General features: G+C 38.9%; 1 protein-coding gene across 1 annotated transcript in view; it reads right to left on the bottom strand.

Annotated features, from left to right (window-relative positions):
* The window catches only part of LOC139935228 (uncharacterized), a 105,080-nt gene that overhangs the window by 60,569 nt on the left and 18,066 nt on the right, over nucleotides 1-26,445 (bottom strand). The window contains exons 8-25 of the mRNA XM_071929728.1: nucleotides 26,111-26,362; nucleotides 25,423-25,683; nucleotides 24,777-25,037; nucleotides 21,848-22,099; nucleotides 20,873-21,124; nucleotides 17,699-17,950; nucleotides 16,712-16,963; nucleotides 16,298-16,549; nucleotides 14,988-15,239; nucleotides 13,975-14,226; nucleotides 11,672-11,923; nucleotides 10,659-10,910; nucleotides 8,350-8,601; nucleotides 7,332-7,583; nucleotides 5,033-5,284; nucleotides 4,020-4,271; nucleotides 1,721-1,972; nucleotides 709-960 (exon numbers count right to left, since the gene is read on the bottom strand). Coding sequence (XP_071785829.1) covers nucleotides 709-960; nucleotides 1,721-1,972; nucleotides 4,020-4,271; nucleotides 5,033-5,284; nucleotides 7,332-7,583; nucleotides 8,350-8,601; nucleotides 10,659-10,910; nucleotides 11,672-11,923; nucleotides 13,975-14,226; nucleotides 14,988-15,239; nucleotides 16,298-16,549; nucleotides 16,712-16,963; nucleotides 17,699-17,950; nucleotides 20,873-21,124; nucleotides 21,848-22,099; nucleotides 24,777-25,037; nucleotides 25,423-25,683; nucleotides 26,111-26,362 — 4,554 coding nt within the window. The remainder of the gene's footprint in view (nucleotides 1-708; nucleotides 961-1,720; nucleotides 1,973-4,019; nucleotides 4,272-5,032; nucleotides 5,285-7,331; nucleotides 7,584-8,349; nucleotides 8,602-10,658; nucleotides 10,911-11,671; nucleotides 11,924-13,974; nucleotides 14,227-14,987; nucleotides 15,240-16,297; nucleotides 16,550-16,711; nucleotides 16,964-17,698; nucleotides 17,951-20,872; nucleotides 21,125-21,847; nucleotides 22,100-24,776; nucleotides 25,038-25,422; nucleotides 25,684-26,110; nucleotides 26,363-26,445) is intronic.

Below are 26,445 nucleotides of genomic sequence, written 5' to 3'. Positions count from 1 at the left end.
ACAGTTCCTTTGTTTGACTCACCAAATTCAAGCTTTCAGGTTGGAAACATAAGAGAGATCAACAAAAATTTGAAAACATTATTTGCGTATCAAGTGAGGTTTGTTTACGTGGAAAGTTGTGCACACACGTATTCTCGACTTTACTGTCGTCCAACAGGAAAACAAAGCTACGAAAAGTGGTTGAAAATAATCACAACATACCCTTAGAATTGTAAATGTATGCCTCTATTATCAACAGATACCTTCTGCACCTAAATCTTTTGCAAAACCCTTTCAAACCGCGGTATTCCGTATGTAAAAACACCAGAAAGTTTGACGTGAAACAAGCGGGAGACTGCCATTACTGTATACATGCGTAGTGCGTGGTACATCCCTACACGGTCCTGCTACACTAAGAAAAAGTATGGCTCCACACAGAGAAAAAGCACCCACTCATACATGCGTTGTTCAATTGTGAAATGACTTTCAACCTTTGAACCTTATGTCATTTTTTCTTATGTGGACAATGTGCTATTTTTAGACTATTGTTATCTTGAGATCACGCTCTATCTACAGCTGTTTGCTGCAATATAATAACATGTTTTAATAACTCAAATTACACCATGTCAAACTGTGCGGGTACATGCAGACGGTATGCGTGGTAATACGCAGGGTGCCTCCGGGCGGAATGCGGAGTAAAGGGTTAAGCATCAATTACCAAAAGCTTACCTGCAGCTGTAATCAATACTGTGAAACTGCAGCTATTCCTGTTGCCAGCATCATCACTGTAGGTGTATGTTACTAAGTTACTTCCAACTGAGAAGAAGTCATTGGGGTTGTTGGAACTTGACACAAAAAAGAAGTTTCCAGAATTGTCACTGACAGTGGGTAGCTGCCAGGTAACCTGCCTGCCAGTAGCACCGAAGGGAACCTCAAAGGCAATGTTGTCTGGACATGATACTACTGGTGGTATGTTGTCCACTGTAAGTTAAACAAAAAGAAATTAGAATCCACCATAGATTGTCTTTTTGTCTCTAAGTTAGCCAGGGCAAACTTAACAGGTGCCAAGCAGCGAATATTTTCTGGAACGCTATCCTAGTAAATAACCGCCCAAACATTGCTTAAAACCCATCAAACATCTAGTGTTCACTATCAATTTCGCAAAGTGCTTTGCATACAAGTTCCTCAAAAAAGATTAGTCTATAACAAGTTTACACTGAAAAAGGTCGCACTTAAAACGGACAGATCACAAAAACCTCAGAAAGATTTAATTTACCCCAGGACAGGAAATTTTCAGAAGAACAAAAACACAACATGTTCCCAATATTTTACTACAGTGATGCATGATCTAACAAAATGAATTGTTTTTGAACTATGTATGTAGTACAAACATGTATTTGTGAGATTTTCAAAAGTAACTTGAGTTTCCTGTTTTGTTTGAAGAAACTGATTTGAAGATTGAGTAATCTTAATCGGTCCATTGTTATATGAATCACAGATCATTATTGTATGATTCTCATTAACGAACGCTCAGGACATCTTTTGTTTTACAGTGGTCCTTTTCTAGGGTTTCCCATGGTTACCCAGGTACCCGCAGTATTCACCTTGGGTACCGGCCTTTAACATTAATGTTGGCAGGATCCTGTATTTGCGCTAAAGGACCAAGCCATTGGAAGAGCAAAAAAAATAGAAATAAAAAACCCTGGTAGTTTAAGCATTTGTAACTACAACAAAGGCTTACCTGCAGCTGTAATCAATACTGTAAAACTGCAGCTATTCTGGTTGTTGGAACCATCTCTGTAGGTGTATGTAACTATGGTACTTCCAACTGGGAAGAAGTCATTGGGATTGTTGGAACTTGACACAAAAAAGAAGTTTCCAGAATTGTCAGTGACAGTGGGTAGTTGCCAGGTAACCTGCCTGCCATTAGCACCAAAGGGAACCTCAAAGGCAATGTTGTCTGGGCATGTTACTACCGGTGGTATGTTGTCCACTGTAAGTTAAAACGAAATATAAATTAGAATTCACTATAATTGATGTCATGCTTTAGATTCTGTCATTAGTTCTAAAGCAAGGGTAAATCCATAACAAACACACAAAATTAACATACGGGATCAGTGTCTCAATACTTTGTTTTTTAAGAGTGGTGACCTGATTTTTTGGAACTGTGTTCTGTTTGGTGTATTTAAGATCAGGTATTGACCCAATTCACCTGACGTATCATCAGAATAGTCTTGGAAGCGTCATTTTGGTGGTCAATGTCAATGTGTGTTATTCAGAGAAGTGGGCATTTTAGACGTCGCTGCATTTACATGAAACCTATTGACCACCAACATGTGTGTGACCCACGTGCAAGGGGTCAATATGAACGCTCAGATAGCTGGCAACATTTTAATAATAAAACATTGTGGAATTTCAAGGCTTTTGACATGCACTCATTTTGTATGAAATTTCAATGCTGATTTGAATCTTAGAGAATGCTCCCCTGGGGAGTAGATTTTACAAAAATCCAAATATACAAATTTTTTGACGCGTGAGGTGAACACATGTTAACTATTACCCTGAATTATTTGGGGTCAAAACAAATTTTGTTCGCCTGTGTTTTATTTTAGTAGGCCACATGTACTATTGACAAAAAGGTCCTTGATTTTTGACAATTTATCTCCCCTGTCCTTGGTAATGACAAACATTTATACTGGTTCTGATTGAGGTTAGATTGTAAAAAAAAAATTATTTTGCAAATAATGTTGACACATGGCAGCTATGCATGTATTTGATTACATTGGTCCTTTTCCAGGGTTTCCCATTGGTACCCATGTACCCGCAGTATTCACTTTGGGTTTCGGGCTTCAACATTAACACTGGCAAGGTTCTGTCTGTCTCATAAAGGAACAAGCCGATGGGAGGCAAAGAAGAAAAAAATAGTAGTTTAAAGGGACACAATGCCTTGGACGGTCAGCCATATTTGACTCCCATAAATGGCCGACAATGTTAGTCGACGAGGTAAAAGGAAAACTGTGCAATTTCGAGGCATGTTTGTGTGGATCATTGTATTCTACTTTTACAACATCTTTCTACCCATATGTATTTTATACCAAACGCTTTTCAAAGACCAACTCGACCGATCCAAGGCAACATGTTCCTTTAACCCTTTAGCATGCATGCAACATTAAACATAACATCACACTCTCCTCAGTGCGCCATGAAAATTCAATCGAGTTCCGGCCATATCAAGAAATCGTCGGATAACTTTCGGTGTGATTATTTTCTTGTGTTACAAATTGAGTTTATTTTGTAGAGGATGAAATTATCTTTTGAATGATTTTCACAGTTCCTTTGTTTGACTCACCAAGTTCAAGCTTTCAGGTTGGAGACATAAGAGAGATCACAGAAAATTTGAAAACATTATTTGCGTATAAAGTGAGGTTTGTTTACGTGGAAAGTTGTGCACACACGTATTCTCGACTTTACTATCGTCCAACAGGAAAACAAAGCTACAAAAAGTGGTTGAAAAAAATCACAACATACCCTTAGAATTGTAAATGTATGCCTCTATTATCAACAGATACCTTCTGAACCTAAATCTTTTGCAAAACCCTTACAAATCGCGGTATTCCAAACGTAAAAACAACAGAAAGTTTGAGGTGAAACAAGCGGGAGACTGCGATTACTGTGTACATGCGCGCGTAGTGCGTGGTACGTCCCCTACACGGTCCTGCTACACTAAGAAAAAGTATGGCTCCACACAGAGAAAAAGGACCCAATCATACATGCATTGTTCGATTGTGAAATGACTTTCGACCTTTGAACCTTATGTCATTTTTTCTTATGTGGACAATGTGCTATTTTTAGACTATTGTTATCTTGAGATCACTCTCTATCTATGGCTGTTTGCTGCAATATAATAACATGTTTTAATAACTCAAATTACACCATGTCAAACTGTGCGGGCACATGCAGACGGTATGCGTGGTAATACGCAGGGCGCCTCCGGGCGGTATGCGGGGTAAAGGGTTAAGCGTCAATTACCAAAAGCTTACCTGCAGCTGTAATCAATACTGTGAAACTGCAGCTATTCCTGTTGCCAGCATCATCACTGTAGGTGTATGTTACTAAGTTACTTCCAACTGAGAAGAAGTCATTGGGGTTGTTGGAACTTGACACAAAAAAGAAGTTTCCAGAATTGTCACTGACAGTGGGTAGCTGCCAGGTAACCTGCCTGCCAGTACCACCGAAGGGAACCTCAAAGGCAATGTTGTCTGGACATGATACTACTGGTGGTATGTTGTCCACTGTAAGTTAAACAAAAAGAAATTAGAATCCACCATAGATTGTCTTTTTGTCTCTAAAGTTAGCCAGGGCAAACTTAACAGGTGCCAAGCAGCGAATATTTTCTGGAACGCTATCCTAGTAAATAACCGCCCAAACATTGCTTAAAACCCATCAAACATCTAGTGTTCACTATCAATTTCGCAAAGTGCTTTGCATACAAGTTCCTCAAAAAAGATTAGTCTATAACAAGTTTACACTGAAAAAGGTCGCACTTAAAACGGACAGATCACAAAAACCTCAGAAAGATTTAATTTACCCCAGGACAGGAAATTTTCAGAAGAACAAAAACACAACATGTTCCCAATATTTTACTACAGTGATGCATGATCTAACAAAATGAATTGTTTTTGAACTATGTATGTAGTACAAACATGTATTTGTGAGATTTTCAAAAGTAACTTGAGTTTCCTGTTTTGTTTGAAGAAACTGATTTGAAGATTGAGTAATCTTAATCGGTCCATTGTTATATGAATCACAGATCATTATTGTATGATTCTCATTAACGAACGCTCAGGACATCTTTTGTTTTACAGTGGTCCTTTTCTAGGGTTTCCCATGGTTACCCAGGTACCCGCAGTATTCACCTTGGGTACCGGCCTTTAACATTAATGTTGGCAGGATCCTGTATTTGCGCTAAAGGACCAAGCCATTGGAAGAGCAAAAAAAATAGAAATAAAAAACCCTGGTAGTTTAAGCATTTGTAACTACAACAAAGGCTTACCTGCAGCTGTAATCAATACTGTAAAACTGCAGCTATTCTGGTTGTTGGAACCATCTCTGTAGGTGTATGTAACTATGGTACTTCCAACTGGGAAGAAGTCATTGGGATTGTTGGAACTTGACACAAAAAAGAAGTTTCCAGAATTGTCAGTGACAGTGGGTAGTTGCCAGGTAACCTGCCTGCCATTAGCACCAAAGGGAACCTCAAAGGCAATGTTGTCTGGGCATGTTACTACCGGTGGTATGTTGTCCACTGTAAGTTAAAACAGAATATAAATTAGAATTCACTATAATTGATGTCATGCTTTAGATTCTGTCATTAGTTCTAAAGCAAGGGTAAATCCATAACAAACACACAAAATTAACATACGGGATCAGTGTCTCAATACTTTGTTTTTTAAGAGTGGTGACCTGATTTTTTGGAACTGTGTTCTGTTTGGTGTATTTAAGATCAGGTATTGACCCAATTCACCTGACGTATCATCAGAATAGTCTTGGAAGCGTCATTTTGGTGGTCAATGTCAATGTGTGTTATTCAGAGAAGTGGGCATTTTAGACGTCGCTGCATTTACATGAAACCTATTGACCACCAACATGTGTGTGACCCACGTGCAAGGGGTCAATATGAACGCTCAGATAGCTGGCAACATTTTAATAATAAAACATTGTGGAATTTCAAGGCTTTTGACATGCACTCATTTTGTATGAAATTTCAATGCTGATTTGAATCTTAGAGAATGCTCCCCTGGGGAGTAGATTTTACAAAAATCCAAATATACAAATTTTTTGACGCGTGAGGTGAACACATGTTAACTATTACCCTGAATTATTTGGGGTCAAAACAAATTTTGTTCGCCTGTGTTTTATTTTAGTAGGCCACATGTACTATTGACAAAAAGGTCCTTGATTTTTGACAATTTATCTCCCCTGTCCTTGGTAATGACAAACATTTATACTGGTTCTGATTGAGGTTAGATTGTAAAAAAAAAATTATTTTGCAAATAATGTTGACACATGGCAGCTATGCATGTATTTGATTACATTGGTCCTTTTCCAGGGTTTCCCATTGGTACCCATGTACCCGCAGTATTCACTTTGGGTTTCGGGCTTCAACATTAACACTGGCAAGGTTCTGTCTGTCTCATAAAGGAACAAGCCGATGGGAGGCAAAGAAGAAAAAAATAGTAGTTTAAAGGGACACAATGCCTTGGACGGTCAGCCATATTTGACTCCCATAAATGGCCGACAATGTTAGTCGACGAGGTAAAAGGAAAACTGTGCAATTTCGAGGCATGTTTGTGTGGATCATTGTATTCTACTTTTACAACATCTTTCTACCCATATGTATTTTATACCAAACGCTTTTCAAAGACCAACTCGACCGATCCAAGGCAACATGTTCCTTTAACCCTTTAGCATGCATGCAACATTAAACATAACATCACACTCTCCTCAGTGCGCCATGAAAATTCAATCGAGTTCCGGCCATATCAAGAAATCGTCGGATAACTTTCGGTGTGATTATTTTCTTGTGTTACAAATTGAGTTTATTTTGTAGAGGATGAAATTATCTTTTGAATGATTTTCACAGTTCCTTTGTTTGACTCACCAAGTTCAAGCTTTCAGGTTGGAGACATAAGAGAGATCACAGAAAATTTGAAAACATTATTTGCGTATAAAGTGAGGTTTGTTTACGTGGAAAGTTGTGCACACACGTATTCTCGACTTTACTATCGTCCAACAGGAAAACAAAGCTACAAAAAGTGGTTGAAAAAAATCACAACATACCCTTAGAATTGTAAATGTATGCCTCTATTATCAACAGATACCTTCTGAACCTAAATCTTTTGCAAAACCCTTACAAATCGCGGTATTCCAAACGTAAAAACAACAGAAAGTTTGAGGTGAAACAAGCGGGAGACTGCGATTACTGTGTACATGCGCGCGTAGTGCGTGGTACGTCCCCTACACGGTCCTGCTACACTAAGAAAAAGTATGGCTCCACACAGAGAAAAAGGACCCAATCATACATGCATTGTTCGATTGTGAAATGACTTTCGACCTTTGAACCTTATGTCATTTTTTCTTATGTGGACAATGTGCTATTTTTAGAATATTGTTATCTTGAGATCACTCTCTATCTACGGCTGTTTGCTGCAATATAATAACATGTTTTAATAACTCAAATTACACCATGTCAAACTGTGCGGGCACATGCAGACGGTATGCGTGGTAATACGCAGGGCGCCTCCGGGCGGTATGCGGGGTAAAGGGTTAAGCATCAATTACCAAAAGCTTACCTGCAGCTGTAATCAATACTGTGAAACTGCAGCTATTCCTGTTGCCAGCATCATCACTGTAGGTGTATGTTACTAAGTTACTTCCAACTGAGAAGAAGTCATTGGGGTTGTTGGAACTTGACACAAAAAAGAAGTTTCCAGAATTGTCACTGACAGTGGGTAGCTGCCAGGTAACCTGCCTGCCAGTAGCACCGAAGGGAACCTCAAAGGCAATGTTGTCTGGACATGATACTACTGGTGGTATGTTGTCCACTGTAAGTTAAACAAAAAGAAATTAGAACCCACCATAGATTGTCTTTTTGTCTCTAAAGTTAGCCAGGGCAAACTTAACAGGTGCCAAGCAGCGAATATTTTCTGGAACGCTATCCTAGTAAATAACCGCCCAAACATTGCTTAAAACCCATCAAACATCTAGTGTTCACTATCAATTTCGCAAAGTGCTTTGCATACAAGTTCCTCAAAAAAGATTAGTCTACTGTATAACAAGTTTACACTGAAAAAGGTCGCACTTAAAACGGACAGATCACAAAAACCTCAGAAAGATTTAATTTACCCCAGGACAGGAAATTTTCAGAAGAACAAAAACACAACATGTTCCCAATATTTTACTACAGTGATGCATGATCTAACAAAATGAATTGTTTTTGAACTATGTATGTAGTACAAACATGTATTTGTGAGATTTTCAAAAGTAACTTGAGTTTCCTGTTTTGTTTGAAGAAACTGATTTGAAGATTGAGTAATCTTAATCGGTCCATTGTTATATGAATCACAGATCATTATTGTATGATTCTCATTAACGAACGCTCAGGACATCTTTTGTTTTACAGTGGTCCTTTTCTAGGGTTTCCCATGGTTACCCAGGTACCCGCAGTATTCACCTTGGGTACCGGCCTTTAACATTAATGTTGGCAGGATCCTGTATTTGCGCTAAAGGACCAAGCCATTGGAAGAGCAAAAAAAATAGAAATAAAAAACCCTGGTAGTTTAAGCATTTGTAACTACAACAAAGGCTTACCTGCAGCTGTAATCAATACTGTAAAACTGCAGCTATTCTGGTTGTTGGAACCATCTCTGTAGGTGTATGTAACAATGTTACTTCTAACTTGGAAGAAGTCATTGGGATTGTTGGAACTTGACACAAAAAAGAAGTTTCCAGAATTGTCAGTGACAGTGGGTAGTTGCCAGGTAACCTGCCTGCCATTAGCACCAAAGGGAACCTCAAAGGCAATGTTGTCTGGGCATGTTACTACCGGTGGTATGTTGTCCACTGTAAGTTAAAACAGAATATAAATTAGAATTCACTATAATTGATGTCATGCTTTAGATTCTGTCATTAGTTCTAAAGCAAGGGTAAATCCATAACAAACACACAAAATTAACATACATGTACGGGATCAGTGTCTCAATACTTTGTTTTTTAAGAGTGGTGACCTGATTTTTTGGAACTGTGTTCTGTTTGGTGTATTTAAGATCAGGTATTGACCCAATTCACCTGACGTATCATCAGAATAGTCTTGGAAGCGTCATTTTGGTGGTCAATGTCAATGTGTGTTATTCAGAGAAGTGGGCATTTTAGACGTCGCTGCATTTACATGAAACCTATTGACCACCAACATGTGTGTGACCCACGTGCAAGGGGTCAATATGAACGCTCAGATAGCTGGCAACATTTTAATAATAAAACATTGTGGAATTTCAAGGCTTTTGACATGCACTCATTTTGTATGAAATTTCAATGCTGATTTGAATCTTAGAGAATGCTCCCCTGGGGAGTAGATTTTACAAAAATCCAAATATACAAATTTTTTGACGCGTGAGGTGAACACATGTTAACTATTACCCTGAATTATTTGGGGTCAAAACAAATTTTGTTCGCCTGTAAGTGTTTTATTTTAGTAGGCCACATGTACTATTGACAAAAAGGTCCTTGATTTTTGACAATTTATCTCCCCTGTCCTTGGTAATGACAAACATTTATACTGGTTCTGATTGAGGTTAGATTGTAAAAAAAAAATTATTTTGCAAATAATGTTGACACATGGCAGCTATGCATGTATTTGATTACATTGGTCCTTTTCCAGGGTTTCCCATTGGTACCCATGTACCCGCAGTATTCACTTTGGGTTTCGGGCTTCAACATTAACACTGGCAAGGTTCTGTCTGTCTCATAAAGGAACAAGCCGATGGGAGGCAAAGAAGAAAAAAATAGTAGTTTAAAGGGACACAATGCCTTGGACGGTCAGCCATATTTGACTCCCATAAATGGCCGACAATGTTAGTCGACGAGGTAAAAGGAAAACTGTGCAATTTCGAGGCATGTTTGTGTGGATCATTGTATTCTACTTTTACAACATCTTTCTACCCATATGTATTTTATACCAAACGCTTTTCAAAGACCAACTCGACCGATCCAAGGCAACATGTTCCTTTAACCCTTTAGCATGCATGCAACATTAAACATAACATCACACTCTCCTCAGTGCGCCATGAAAATTCAATCGAGTTCCGGCCATATCAAGAAATCGTCGGATAACTTTCGGTGTGATTATTTTCTTGTGTTACAAATTGAGTTTATTTTGTAGAGGATGAAATTATCTTTTGAATGATTTTCACAGTTCCTTTGTTTGACTCACCAAGTTCAAGCTTTCAGGTTGGAGACATAAGAGAGATCACAGAAAATTTGAAAACATTATTTGCGTATAAAGTGAGGTTTGTTTACGTGGAAAGTTGTGCACACACGTATTCTCGACTTTACTATCGTCCAACAGGAAAACAAAGCTACAAAAAGTGATTGAAAAAAATCACAACATACCCTTAGAATTGTAAATGTATGCCTCTATTATCAACAGATACCTTCTGAACCTAAATCTTTTGCAAAACCCTTACAAATCGCGGTATTCCAAACGTAAAAACAACAGAAAGTTTGAGGTGAAACAAGCGGGAGACTGCGATTACTGTGTACATGCGCGCGTAGTGCGTGGTACGTCCCCTACACGGTCCTGCTACACTAAGAAAAAGTATGGCTCCACACAGAGAAAAAGGACCCAATCATACATGCATTGTTCGATTGTGAAATGACTTTCGACCTTTGAACCTTATGTCATTTTTTCTTATGTGGACAATGTGCTATTTTTAGACTATTGTTATCTTGAGATCACTCTCTATCTATGGCTGTTTGCTGCAATATAATAACATGTTTTAATAACTCAAATTACACCATGTCAAACTGTGCGGGCACATGCAGACGGTATGCGTGGTAATACGCAGGGCGCCTCCGGGCGGTATGCGGGGTAAAGGGTTAAGCGTCAATTACCAAAAGCTTACCTGCAGCTGTAATCAATACTGTGAAACTGCAGCTATTCCTGTTGCCAGCATCATCACTGTAGGTGTATGTTACTAAGTTACTTCCAACTGAGAAGAAGTCATTGGGGTTGTTGGAACTTGACACAAAAAAGAAGTTTCCAGAATTGTCACTGACAGTGGGTAGCTGCCAGGTAACCTGCCTGCCAGTAGCACCGAAGGGAACCTCAAAGGCAATGTTGTCTGGACATGATACTACTGGTGGTATGTTGTCCACTGTAAGTTAAACAAAAAGAAATTAGAATCCACCATAGATTGTCTTTTTGTCTCTAAAGTTAGCCAGGGCAAACTTAACAGGTGCCAAGCAGCGAATATTTTCTGGAACGCTATCCTAGTAAATAACCGCCCAAACATTGCTTAAAACCCATCAAACATCTAGTGTTCACTATCAATTTCGCAAAGTGCTTTGCATACAAGTTCCTCAAAAAAGATTAGTCTATAACAAGTTTACACTGAAAAAGGTCGCACTTAAAACGGACAGATCACAAAAACCTCAGAAAGATTTAATTTACCCCAGGACAGGAAATTTTCAGAAGAACAAAAACACAACATGTTCCCAATATTTTACTACAGTGATGCATGATCTAACAAAATGAATTGTTTTTGAACTATGTATGTAGTACAAACATATATTTGTGAGATTTTCAAAAGTAACTTGAGTTTCCTGTTTTGTTTGAAGAAACTGATTTGAAGATTGAGTAATCTTAATCGGTCCATTGTTATATGAATCACAGATCATTATTGTATGATTCTCATTAACGAACGCTCAGGACATCTTTTGTTTTACAGTGGTCCTTTTCTAGGGTTTCCCATGGTTACCCAGGTACCCGCAGTATTCACCTTGGGTACCGGCCTTTAACATTAATGTTGGCAGGATCCTGTATTTGCGCTAAAGGACCAAGCCATTGGAAGAGCAAAAAAAATAGAAATAAAAAACCCTGGTAGTTTAAGCATTTGTAACTACAACAAAGGCTTACCTGCAGCTGTAATCAATACTGTAAAACTGCAGCTATTCTGGTTGTTGGAACCATCTCTGTAGGTGTATGTAACAATGTTACTTCTAACTTGGAAGAAGTCATTGGGATTGTTGGAACTTGACACAAAAAAGAAGTTTCCAGAATTGTCAGTGACAGTGGGTAGTTGCCAGGTAACCTGCCTGCCATTAGCACCAAAGGGAACCTCAAAGGCAATGTTGTCTGGGCATGTTACTACCGGTGGTATGTTGTCCACTGTAAGTTAAAACAGAATATAAATTAGAATTCACTATAATTGATGTCATGCTTTAGATTCTGTCATTAGTTCTAAAGCAAGGGTAAATCCATAACAAACACACAAAATTAACATACGGGATCAGTGTCTCAATACTTTGTTTTTTAAGAGTGGTGACCTGATTTTTTGGAACTGTGTTCTGTTTGGTGTATTTAAGATCAGGTATTGACCCAATTCACCTGACGTATCATCAGAATAGTCTTGGAAGCGTCATTTTGGTGGTCAATGTCAATGTGTGTTATTCAGAGAAGTGGGCATTTTAGACGTCGCTGCATTTACATGAAACCTATTGACCACCAACATGTGTGTGACCCACGTGCAAGGGGTCAATATGAACGCTCAGATAGCTGGCAACATTTTAATAATAAAACATTGTGGAATTTCAAGGCTTTTGACATGCACTCATTTTGTATGAAATTGCAATGCTGATTTGAATCTTAGAGAATGCTCCCCTGGGGAGTAGATTTTACAAAAATCCAAATATACAAATTTTTTGACGCGTGAGGTGAACACATGTTAACTATTACCCTGAATTATTTGGGGTCAAAACAAATTTTGTTCGCCTGTAAGTGTTTTATTTTAGTAGGCCACATGTACTATTGACAAAAAGGTCCTTGATTTTTGACAATTTATCTCCCCTGTCCTTGGTAATGACAAACATTTATACTGGTTCTAATTGAGGTTAGATTGTAAAAAAAAAATTATTTTGCAAATAATGTTGACACATGGCAGCTATGCATGTATTTGATTACATTGGTCCTTTTCCAGGGTTTCCCATTGGTACCCATGTACCCGCAGTATTCACTTTGGGTTTCGGGCTTCAACATTAACACTGGCAAGGTTCTGTCTGTCTCATAAAGGAACAAGCCGATGGGAGGCAAAGAAGAAAAAAATAGTAGTTTAAAGGGACACAATGCCTTGGACGGTCAGCCATATTTGACTCCCATAAATGGCCGACAATGTTAGTCGACGAGGTAAAAGGAAAACTGTGCAATTTCGAGGCATGTTTGTGTGGATCATTGTATTCTACTTTTACAACATCTTTCTACCCATATGTATTTTATACCAAACGCTTTTCAAAGACCAACTCGACCGATCCAAGGCAACATGTTCCTTTAACCCTTTAGCATGCATGCAACATTAAACATAACATCACACTCTCCTCAGTGCGCCATGAAAATTCAATCGAGTTCCGGCCATATCAAGAAATCGTCGGATAACTTTCGGTGTGATTATTTTCTTGTGTTACAAATTGAGTTTATTTTGTAGAGGATGAAATTATCTTTTGAATGATTTTCACAGTTCCTTTGTTTGACTCACCAAGTTCAAGCTTTCAGGTTGGAGACATAAGAGAGATCACAGAAAATTTGAAAACATTATTTGCGTATAAAGTGAGGTTTGTTTACGTGGAAAGTTGTGCACACACGTATTCTCGACTTTACTATCGTCCAACAGGAAAACAAAGCTACAAAAAGTGGTTGAAAAAAATCACAACATACCCTTAGAATTGTAAATGTATGCCTCTATTATCAACAGATACCTTCTGAACCTAAATCTTTTGCAAAACCCTTACAAATCGCGGTATTCCAAACGTAAAAACAACAGAAAGTTTGAGGTGAAACAAGCGGGAGACTGCGATTACTGTGTACATGCGCGCGTAGTGCGTGGTACGTCCCCTACACGGTCCTGCTACACTAAGAAAAAGTATGGCTCCACACAGAGAAAAAGGACCCAATCATACATGCATTGTTCGATTGTGAAATGACTTTCGACCTTTGAACCTTATGTCATTTTTTCTTATGTGGACAATGTGCTATTTTTAGACTATTGTTATCTTGAGATCACTCTCTATCTATGGCTGTTTGCTGCAATATAATAACATGTTTTAATAACTCAAATTACACCATGTCAAACTGTGCGGGCACATGCAGACGGTATGCGTGGTAATACGCAGGGCGCCTCCGGGCGGTATGCGGGGTAAAGGGTTAAGCGTCAATTACCAAAAGCTTACCTGCAGCTGTAATCAATACTGTGAAACTGCAGCTATTCCTGTTGCCAGCATCATCACTGTAGGTGTATGTTACTAAGTTACTTCCAACTGAGAAGAAGTCATTGGGGTTGTTGGAACTTGACACAAAAAAGAAGTTTCCAGAATTGTCACTGACAGTGGGTAGCTGCCAGGTAACCTGCCTGCCAGTACCACCGAAGGGAACCTCAAAGGCAATGTTGTCTGGACATGATACTACTGGTGGTATGTTGTCCACTGTAAGTTAAACAAAAAGAAATTAGAATCCACCATAGATTGTCTTTTTGTCTCTAAAGTTAGCCAGGGCAAACTTAACAGGTGCCAAGCAGCGAATATTTTCTGGAACGCTATCCTAGTAAATAACCGCCCAAACATTGCTTAAAACCCATCAAACATCTAGTGTTCACTATCAATTTCGCAAAGTGCTTTGCATACAAGTTCCTCAAAAAAGATTAGTCTATAACAAGTTTACACTGAAAAAGGTCGCACTTAAAACGGACAGATCACAAAAACCTCAGAAAGATTTAATTTACCCCAGGACAGGAAATTTTCAGAAGAACAAAAACACAACATGTTCCCAATATTTTACTACAGTGATGCATGATCTAACAAAATGAATTGTTTTTGAACTATGTATGTAGTACAAACATATATTTGTGAGATTTTCAAAAGTAACTTGAGTTTCCTGTTTTGTTTGAAGAAACTGATTTGAAGATTGAGTAATCTTAATCGGTCCATTGTTATATGAATCACAGATCATTATTGTATGATTCTCATTAACGAACGCTCAGGACATCTTTTGTTTTACAGTGGTCCTTTTCTAGGGTTTCCCATGGTTACCCAGGTACCCGCAGTATTCACCTTGGGTACCGGCCTTTAACATTAATGTTGGCAGGATCCTGTATTTGCGCTAAAGGACCAAGCCATTGGAAGAGCAAAAAAAATAGAAATAAAAAACCCTGGTAGTTTAAGCATTTGTAACTACAACAAAGGCTTACCTGCAGCTGTAATCAATACTGTAAAACTGCAGCTATTCTGGTTGTTGGAACCATCTCTGTAGGTGTATGTAACAATGTTACTTCTAACTTGGAAGAAGTCATTGGGATTGTTGGAACTTGACACAAAAAAGAAGTTTCCAGAATTGTCAGTGACAGTGGGTAGTTGCCAGGTAACCTGCCTGCCATTAGCACCAAAGGGAACCTCAAAGGCAATGTTGTCTGGGCATGTTACTACCGGTGGTATGTTGTCCACTGTAAGTTAAAAAAAAATAGAATTAGAATTCACCATAGATTCTGTCATTTTTTCCTTAAGGTAGCCAGGGTAAAATTGGTAGGTGCCAAGCAGCCTGAACATCTGGCGCACACTTTGATGCTTGTGAATAATGCCAGAGACTGGCCTCTAGCCTGCGTGCACATTCACCTTTGACCTACATTCATTTCACACAGAGACACGCAATCAAATTCTATGGCGAACATGATAGGAATGTACTGTTTGGGCATTTATGGAAAGCTCATGTCACTGCACGTTTATCCAATGATATCATTGTATCCAATGGAATCAATGGATCTAAGAAGCAGGTACCTGTCTTTATCCTTGGGGATACAAGGGAGAGATGTGTTGGTACCCGACGTCACACCTTAGTACAACCATTTGTATGTATTCCACTGACCATGTGTGAAGTCTGATACCTTACAAACGAGTGTTGAATTTGTATTAAGGACATTTAGTTGCAAAACCACACATCCCTGTGTGGCATGGATTAAAAGTAAGGTCGTTTTTCCAAACTTCTTGCTCAGTATGTCTACCAACAGTGATAAGCTTCTGACTGTGCTGTCCGTATTTCCAGTCGATCTTTTTTTCATGACAATCTTTTTATGAAAGATGCACACGTTAAATAAAATATAAAAAAAATGTTGTCTCTTGCAGTGTTTCATTGGTAATTTGACCTGTCAAATCGGATTGGCGGGAAGTAGGTGGAAATTTCTTGATTGGGTTTCACAGCTAAAAATGCTTCCTACAATGTAAGGGATAAAAAAGACCTACTGTTCTATTGGGTTAACTTTTTTCTTTATAAAACTTTGGTCTTGTTAAAAAAAATATTCCGGTCCAGTAAACCTTCTGAGCAACAAGCCCTGCAGTCTTGTGGATTTTTTCCCAAATTTCGAGCCCTGCGCAGTATAATTCACCTTAGGCACCGGGCTTTAACATGTTGCCAGGATCCTGTCTGTGTGCTAAAGGACCAAGCCAATGGAAGGGCAAACAAAAAATAAACAGTAGTTGCAGAATAAAGTACCACAATCAGGCTCACCTGCAGCTGTAATCAATACTGTGAAACTGCAGCTATTCTGGTTGCTGGCAGCATCCCTGTAGGTGTATGTTACTATGTTACTTCCAACTGAGAAGAAGTCATTGGGATTGTTGGTACTTGACACAAAAAAGAAGTTTCCAGAATTGTCAGAGACAGTGGGTTGTTGCCAGGTTACCTGCCTGCCAGTACCCCCAAAGGGAACCTCAAAGGCAATGTTGTCTGGGCATGTTACTACTGGTGGTATGTTGTCAACTGTAAGTTAAAACAAAATATAAATTAGGTTTCACTGTTATTGCTCTCATACTATAGATTCTGTTTAGGTTCTGTCTGTGCCATAAAGGACCAAGCTGATGAACGGGCAAAGGAAAAAACAAACTGTAATTTAAAGCATCAATTACCACAATTTAGGCTTACCTGCAGCTGTAATCAATACTGTGAAACTGCAGCTATTCTGGTTGTTGGAACCATCTCTGTAGGTGTATGTAACAATGTTACTTCTAACTTGGAAGAAGTCATTGGGATTGTTGGAACTTGACACAAAAAAGAAGTTTCCAGAATTGTCAGTGACAGTGGGTAGCTGCCAGGTAACCTGCCTGCCAGTAGCACCAAAAGGAACCTCAAAGGCAATGTTGTCTGGGCATGTTACTACTGGTGGTATATTGTCCACTGTAAGTTAAACCAAAAGAAATTAGTATTCAACATAGATTCTGTCATTTTTTCTCTAAATTAGCCAGGGCAAACTTGCGCAGGTGCCAAGCAGCATTATTTTCTTTAACGCTGTCCTAGTAAATTACCACACAAACATTGCTTAAAACCCATCAACCATCTTGTGTACATGTACACTATCAATATCGCAAAGTGCTTTGCATACAACTTCCTCAAAAAGAGCAGTCTAACAAGTTTACACTGAAAAAGGTCGCACTTTAAAAAAGGACAGAACGAAAAACTTGAGAAAGATTTAATTACCCCAGGGCAGGAAATTTTCAGAAGGAAACAAAAGTATCCCCTTCACAAAAATACAACATGTTCCTAATATGCATGATCTAACAAAATAAATAAGTAGTTTCTGTGAGTTTTATAAAGTAACTTGAGTTTCCTGTTTCGTTTGAAGACACTGATTTGAAGATTGAGTTATATTGAAGAATTCATTGTAGTATGAACCAAAGATTATTATTGTATGATACTTGTTACAAACGTTCCGTGTTTGTTTTATTTACAGTGAGTGGTCCTTTTCGAAGGTTTCACATTGGTACCTAGTTACCAACAGTATTCACCTTAGGTAGCAGGCTTTATCATTAATGTTGGCAGGATGCTGTCCGGGCGCTAAAGGACCAAGCCGGTGGAAGGGCAAGAAAAAACCCCACAATTGTTTAAGAATCGATTACCACAATTTAGGCTTACCTGCAGCTGTAATCAATACTGTGAAACTGCAGCTATTCTGGTTGTTGGAACCATCTCTGTAGGTGTATGTAACTATGGTACTTCCAACTGGGAAGAAGTCATTGGGATTGTTGGAACTTGACACAAAAAAGAAGTTTCCAGAATTGTCAGAGACAGTGGGTTGTTGCCAGGTAACCTGCCTGCCAGTAACACCAAAGGGAACCTCAAAGTTAATGTTGTCTGGGCATGTAACTACCGGTGGTATGTTGTCAACTGTAAATGTAAACAAAATATGAATTAGAATTCACTATAATTGTTGTCATACTTTAGATTCTGTCATTTGTTCTCTAAAGTAAGCAAAGGTAAATCTATAACACACAAACAAAGTCAACATACATAGGGATCAGTGTTTCAATATTTTGTTTTTTAAAGGGTGGTGATTTGATGTTTGGGAACTGTTCTCTGTTCGTTCATGTATTGTAGAGCAGGTGTACGACACCCAGGACATGTATTTGATTACATTGGTCCCTCTCCAGGGTTTCACATGGGTGCCCAGGTAACCGCAGTATTCACCATGGGGTTCGGGCATTTAACATTAATATTGGCAGGATCTTGTCCGTGCCATAAAGGACCAAGTCGATGGAAGAGCAAACAAAAAACCCAGTTGTTTAAGTATCATTTATCACAATAAGGGTCCAAGGCTCTTATAAATAATAATAATAATAATAATAATAATAATAAGACTTGTAATGTGCACATATCCACCCTGCTGGGTGTTCAAGGCGCAGTAAACCAAAACAAAACAAAACAAAAACACAACACAAAGAAAAACAGACACAACAAAATTAGTCATTGAAAACCTGTGACATAAGATAATTTTTGAGAAGAGACTTGAATTTTGCGGTACAAAGACAAGATCGAAGATTAAGTGGTAGAGAGTTCCAGATGCGTGGTGCGGCTACAGAAAAAGACCTGTCACCCCATGAGTGTCGAGACTTGGGTTCAATGAGGAGAAGCATGGAACTTGATCGAAGATTCCTTGATGGAGTGTAAACTTGAAGCAGTTCAGAAATATAGTGGGGAGCCTTGCCATTTAGAGCTTTGTGGACAATGAGCATCAGCTTGAAGATGATTCGTTGAGAGATAGGGAGCCAGTGTAGTTGTTTCAGAATGGGGGTGATAGAACAGGATTTTCTAGACAGTGTCACAATGCGGGCAGCAGTATTTTGGAGCCGTTGAAGTCGGGAAATCTGGTTGTTAGGAAGGCTGTAGAGAAGAGCATTGCCGTTGTCAAGACGAGAAGTAACAAATGCGTGAATGACCTTTTCAGTGGCACTTTTGTCCAAGTACTTGCGAATCTTACCTATATTCCTGATGTGATATGATGATAAACGAACAATGTTGTTGATGTGTGGCTGAAGTGTCATCGATGAATCAAAAATAACCCCCAAGTTCCGAGCTTTCAGCGAGGGAGCTATCCGAGCATCACCGATGGAGATGTATGGCACTGAAACCTTAGTTAACTGTTGACGTGACCCAAATAAAAGGAACTCTGTCTTATCATCATTTAACTTCAGGAATTTTTGTTGTGTCCAACGTCGAATCTCTTGGATGCATTTCTCAAGTCTTCCAATAGATGCATTGGCGTTTTCTTGAGAAGATTTAAACGTGATGTATAGCTGAGTGTCGTCTGCGTACACATGGTAATTCAGATTAAATTTGAGGATGATGTCACGAATCGGTAAAGTGTACAGCGTAAACCACTGCGGGCCGAGTACCGACCCCTATGGCACAGAGTAGTTCAAAACAACAGGGTCGGATATTGCAGTGCCAATACATACATGCTGAGTTCTGTTGTGGAGATACGATTTGCACCATGCTAGGGCTGTGTCCTCTATGCCAAGGTGATTCTGGAGCCGAGAGAGAAGGATGTTATGATCAACAGTGTCAAAAGCAGCACTCAAGTCTAGCAGGACTAGTGCTGTAAGGTTACCATTGTCCATAGAAGAGAGAATATCGTTGCTCACACGGACTAGTGCAGCCTCGGTCCCATGGAAAGGCTTGTATGCTGACTGGAACACGTCGGACAGGTTGAAAGTATGAATGTGATCAGAAATACGTGATGACACTACTCGTTCGATGACTTTTCCAAGATATTTTAAGTTTGCAACCGGTCTGTAGTTTTTGAATATCTCCTTGTCCAGGTTTGGTTTCTTGATGAGCGGCCTGATGTAAGAAACTTTGAGGCTATCGGGGAAACAACCGGAACTGAGAGATTCGTTTACAAGCTTAGTGATGTAGGGTACAAATATATCAATGTTTTGCTTTATCATGGATGTTGATACTGGATCCAGCTCACAGGATTTTGAAGGAGATTTCATAATAACCCTTTGAATCTCAGCAACAGTGGCAGGCTCAAACACAGATAGTCTACACTCTGGTTGAAGATGTGGCAATGTCTGCGGCACGTTGTAAGGGACTGATGAAAATGATGAGCGGATGTCTGAAATCTTGGTGACAAAGAATTTCTGGAACTCATTTGCTAAGTCCTGGTCATTGTAGGTGGATGGAAGGACAGGGGTTTTGGGTTTGAGCAACAACTTACCAATTATCTTGAAGAGCTTCTTTTGATCTCCTGAGGATTCTTGTACTTGAGATGAATAATGGATGATCTTTGCCTGGTTGATCAAATTCCTAACTACTTTACATTGGTTGCGATATTCTTGTCGTTGTATTGCCAATTTGCCATTTTTCCGCCACTTTCGCTCCAGTTGACGACAGATCTTTCTCGCTGTACGAATATCATCATTGAACCAGGAGACTTCAGTTCGAACCTTGACTGATCTCGTTTTCCAAGGTGCGTATTTATCCAAGATGTCACTGACTGTACTCTCATATTGGCTGACATAGGAATCCAAGCAGTCATGATCAACTTCTAGATTTGCTAAATGAGTGCCTATGTCGCGGAACACTTCGGGAGGATTCACATGTTTCCATTGTCGGCTCTTTATAGTGACGGTTGGGACTTTGGGCTTGCACAGACTCAAGTTACACATGACTGCATAATGGTCAGATAATCCAGGTAGAATAACAAAGTATCTTATCACCCTTAGTTCTTTGTATGTTTTATGATTATTTGTTGTGATACAATTAGGAAATAAAAATCAGTCAATCAATCAATTAATAACGCTTTACCTGCAGCTGTAATCAATATTGTGAAGCTGCAGCTATTCTGGTTGTTGGAATTATCACTGTAGGTGTATGTTACTATGTTGCTTCTAACTTGGAAGAAGTCATTGGGATTGTTGGAACTTGACACGAAAAAGAAGTTTCCAGAATTGTCAGTGACAGTGGGTAGCTGCCAGGTAACCTGCCTGCCAGTAGCACCAAAGGGAACCTCAAAGGCAATGTTGTCAGGGCATGTTACTACCGGTGGTATGTTGTCCACTGTATAAAAAAATATATATATAAAAACATGATTAGAATTTACCATAGATTCTGTAATTTTTTCCTCTAAAGTTAGCCAGGGCAAACTTGGGCAGTTGCCAAGCAGCAACAATTTTCTTTTACGCTATCCCAGTAAATTACCGCACAAACATTGCTTGAAACCCATCAAACATCTAGTGTACATGTACACTATCAATATCGCAAAGTGCTTTGCATACAACTTCCTCAGAAAGAGCAGTCTAACAAGTTCACACTGAAAAAGGTCACACTTTAAAAAAGACTTTCGGAAGGGAGCAAAAGTATCCCCTTCACAAAAACAAAAAGTTGTCTAATTATTTCGCTACAGTTATGCATGATCTAATCTAACAAAATAAATTGTTTTTAAAGTTTTTCAAAAGATGCTTAAGTTTCCTGTTTTGTTTGAAGAAACTGAATTGAAGAATGCATAATCTAAAGGGTTCATTGTATCATTCTTATCATGCATGAATCACAGCACACAAATGTATGATACTTGGGTACGAAAGCTCAGTGAATGTATTTGTTTACAGTGGTCCTTTTGTGAGGTTTCACATGGGTACCCAGGCACCTGTAGTATTCACCTAAGGTACCGGGCTTTAACACGAAGGTTGCCAGGATCCTGTCTTTGTGCTAAAGGACCAAGCCAATAGAAGGGCAAAGAAAAAATAAACAGTAGTTGCAGAATAAATTACCACACAGGCTTACCTGCAGCTGTAATCAATACTGTGAAACTGCAGCTATTCTGGTTGCTGGCAGCATCCCTGTAGGTGTATGTTACTATGTTACTTCCAACTGAGAAGAAGTCATTGGGATTGTTGGTACTTGACACAAAAAAGAAGTTTCCAGAATTGTCAGAGACAGTGGGTTGTTGCCAGGTAACCAGCCTGCCAGTAGCACCAAAGGGAACCTCAAAGGCAATGTTGTCTGGGCATGTTACTACCGGTGGTATGTTGTCCACTGTAAGTTAAAACAAAATATAAATTAGGTTTCACTGTTTTTGCTCACATACTATAGATTCCGTCATTTGTTCTCTAAAGTAAGCAAGGGTAAATCTATAAAATAAAAATTAACATACATCTATAGAGGTCAGTGTTTCAATATTTCGTTCTTCAAGAGTGGTGACTTGATGTTTGGGAACTGTTTTCTGTTCGGACATGTACATTGTTGAAGCTTATGTAGCAAAATATCAGCAGGAAAATTAATCCTTAACTGAGACGACATATGACAACTTAATTTTCCTCTGCATTTAGCTGTTTCAAATAACTGTATTAGTTATATTGGGGTTTCAATCAATCAAATCATAAATGTAAGATACTAACTCAAACACAAACAGGGCCCAATTTCATGGCTCTGCTTAACTGCCGAAATCTGCGCTTACGATCACGATTCCCCGCTTACGTGCAATCGCCAAATTTCTGTGCCTAGCCTTGTAAGCGTAGAATGCCTAGTAGCGTTGAGTATGCACGCCGCTAACCCGTGAAATACGCTTGACGTAAGCACAGAGTTTCCTGCTTCCATAAGCGCTGATTCTGTGCTTACGGTAAGCTGTGACATGAAATTTGGCCCAGGTTTCAATCCCACTTACATAACAAAATTTCAATTACAAGGCCAAGACTTGCTTATATTATTACAATTACATCCAAAAATTCTAACATTCATTTGGGAAGCTAATAATCCTTTATCATAGCTGACAAGCTGAATTTAAAAGGATGCGGCTACACCAGGGCCCAATTTCATAGAGCTGCTTAAGCACAAAAAGTAGCTAAGCACAACAAAATTATGCTTACCAGAGCAGGGTTACCAACCAAAATACCACTGTCGCATGTACAATTTTTGACTGGTATCCTGCTAATTTCTGCTAAGCAGAAAATTTGAATTAATATTTTCTGCTTAAGCAGCTCTATGAAATTGGGCCCTGATTTAAGCTGAAGCTGCAGGCATGCAAATGCCTTCTGCAGCCAGCCACATCGAACTGTATATAATCACAGAGCACAGCCTGAGATCAACAGTGCTTGAATTTTCCTGAGGGAGGAAAACTGGAGGGCCCAGAGAAAAACCCCATGGCATGATGACAAAGAAACCAATGCACATTTGCTGGGAATAAAACCAGGGCCATAGTGGTGGGAGGCGAGTGCTTTACACACAAGCCACCCATGCCAGTCATGTTGGTAGAGTTGCATGGGTGTGTATTATACTGTACCCAGTACTGTTGAAAGAGTTTCTGTATGTTGTGTTTAAAAGTATTTAAGCCTTTTTTGAGATATGGCGGACACAATGCTACAACACTACACGGTTTGGGTAAATTTGTGTGTACACACCCAAACCAAAGAGTACACTCATATCACGCCCGCCATACCTCAAAAAGGCTTATTGTGTGAAGTCAAATAGTTTATCAGGGAGTCAAAAAATCAAAAAAAAAATTCTTTTAAGGTTAAAAAGACCAAGGCTTTACAGTATATTTCAACTGTTCACAAAGGATTGTCTGCAGTTTCATATTAATTAACAGCCTTCTTTCTTTAACCAGCTAGTGCAACAATTTGGCAATAAACCTGTAAGCAGAGAATGGTGCTAGCAAGAATTTCAGAAGTCAGTTCAGCCATAAAATTTGGTCCACAGAATTTTCAGATGATGACAACAAATGTATTGTCTTCAGAAAAGTACAAAGTATTCACAATATTTCACAACAGAATAAAAAAAGTTAAGTCTGAAGCGACATTATGTGGTACGTAGTCCTACATGTACCTCCCACATTGCTATCGTAAGCAAGTCAATACATTTTTAAGGAACCTGTATCCCAAACGGAAAAACTGTAACATCAAATAGCAACTTGTTAAAGAGTCCAGAATGATTAGCAATACATAAAAACTGTAGTCATTCCCACAAGAAATCCATCACCTGATACAAAGATTGGAATAACTATACTGGTGTTTAACCCGCCTGAATGATAAATCTGTGCCGGCAATAAAAGCTGCATTCACAACAGTATTAAAAAAAGTTAAAACAAATAAAAAAGGGAAACTCTGAGAAGACTGAAGGAAAAAGATCCACTAAAAACCTAGCAAGAGGAAAAAGGAAAAGAAAGTGCACTTAAAAACAAAACAAACAAAAAAACAGAGCAATTTTTTGAGACTTAATTTTTAACCAAGTCTCAATTCAAGAGTTAAAAATATCAAACTACTATTGGAGCACTGACCCCCCCCCCCTAGAATTAAAAGTTAACTGGGCAAGAATGCAAAATCGCCAAACAGAGGACATTAACATGAAGGTTCCTACCCCAGTAACTCAACAGGGCCCATTTTCATGGCTCTGCTTACCGCCGAATTCGGCGCTTGCGATCAAGATTCCCTGCTTGACGTGCTAGCACCGAGTAGCTGCGCTAGCCGTAGAAGCATAGTAATGACTTGTAATGTGGAGTTTGACGCGCAGAAGCCAAAATTTGCCGCTGCCCCATGAAATAGGATTGCCATAAGCACAGAATTCCTTGCTTCCGTAAGCGCCGATTCTGTGCTTACGGTAAGCAGAGCCATGAAATTGGGCCCAGGTACATGTACCAAATGTTTCAACTGATGCACCATCTACAGGGGTATTTACAAATAGCACACCATTTACTGATTTGTATAACCACAATATTTACCAAATGGCACAACAGTAACATCGATTCGGCATTCGCTTGTTAGTCCAGCATTATCAGCATATATGTATACAACTGTAGTTGTTTGACCCACAAGGAACCTATCACCAGGCTGGTGCGATATCACAATTGGAATAACTATTCCGCTGTTATCTGTAACTGTTGGTGGAACCCAAGTGACCGGGAGATCTGTGCCAGCATTAGCAGGTGCATTCACAGTAATAGGCATTGGACAGTTAGAGATCACTGGAGGAATACCATCCACTTTAAAAGGCAAGAGAAAGAAGAAAGGTGCAAGTTTTCAGAAAAAAGGCTAAATAAAGCAAGGAATTTATATAAATTTTTGAAAGATCTATGTTTGTTTTTATTAGCTTCAAAGCTTACAAATTCTCTTATATCATGTATATGAATACAAATTTTTTATGGGAGTGTGATAATTTTTTATCATAAATTTTTTTAAGTTATTATGGCTTTTGAACTTTCCTTTCGATATTTTCTTCCACAAGGATTTTCTGTCAGAAAAGAAGTGGTTTTGTAAAAACAACTACATGTACTTAAAAAAAAAAGGAAGCCTTTTTTCGTGGGGACACTATCAAGGGTATTTACAAATATCACACTATTAACTCATTTGTATAACAGAAATATTTACCGAATGGCACAACAGTAACATCGATTCGGCATTCGCTTGTTAGTCCAGCATTATCAGCATAAATGTATACAACTGTAGTTGTTTGACCCACAAGGAACCTATCACCAGGCTGGTGCGATATCACAATTGGAATAACTATTCCGCTGTTATCTGTAACTGTTGGTGGAACCCAAGTGACCGGGAGATCTGTGCCAGCATTAGCAGGTGCATTCACAGTAATAGGCATTGGACAGTTAGAGATCACTGGAGGAATACCATCCACTTTAAAAGGCAAGAGAAAGAAGAAAGGTGCAAGTTTTACGAACAATGCTCAGTGAAGCAAGGAATTAGTAAAACATTTGAAAGATTTCTGCTTTTTCAATAAACTTTAAAGCTTGCAATTTTCTTTTAGGAACACAAATTTCAAGGAGAGGGTAAGGGCGATCACTTTTGATCATACATTTTTAGTTACTTTAGAAGACATTTGAGTTGTCAGTGACGGTAGGTAGTTGCCAGGTACACTGCTTGCCTGCTGAAACAAAGGGAATGTCGAAGGCAAAATTATCAAGGCATGTTACTACCGGTGTCAACTGTGAGTTACACAAAATTGACTTGGAATTCAGCATTGGTGATATTACAACAAATTCTGTCATTTGTTCTCTAACATAAACCCAACCAGTAGCATCAATTACCACAATATTAGGCTTACCAGCAGATGTAATCGATACCGTGAAACTGCAGATGTTCACATTGTTAGCAGCATCACTGTAGGTGTATGTTACTATGTTACTTCCAACTGAGAAGAAGTCATTGGGATTGTTGGTACTTGACACAAAAAAGAAGTTTCCAGAATTGTCAGTGACAGTGGGTAGTTGCCAGGTAACCTGCCTGCCATTAGCACCAAAGGGAACCTCAAAGGCAATGTTGTCTGGGCATGTTACTACCGGTGGTGTGATGTCCACTGTAAGTTTAAACAAAATAAATTAAAATTCACAATAATTAATGTTACAATTTAGATTCTGTCATTTGTTCTCTAAAGTTAGC

The sequence above is a fragment of the Asterias amurensis genome, chromosome 3, assembly GCF_032118995.1.
Source record: "Asterias amurensis chromosome 3, ASM3211899v1".
Taxonomy (NCBI): domain Eukaryota; kingdom Metazoa; phylum Echinodermata; class Asteroidea; order Forcipulatida; family Asteriidae; genus Asterias; species Asterias amurensis.
Note: the sequence above shows the minus strand (reverse complement) of the source record. Positions and strands in the feature narration are given on the sequence as shown.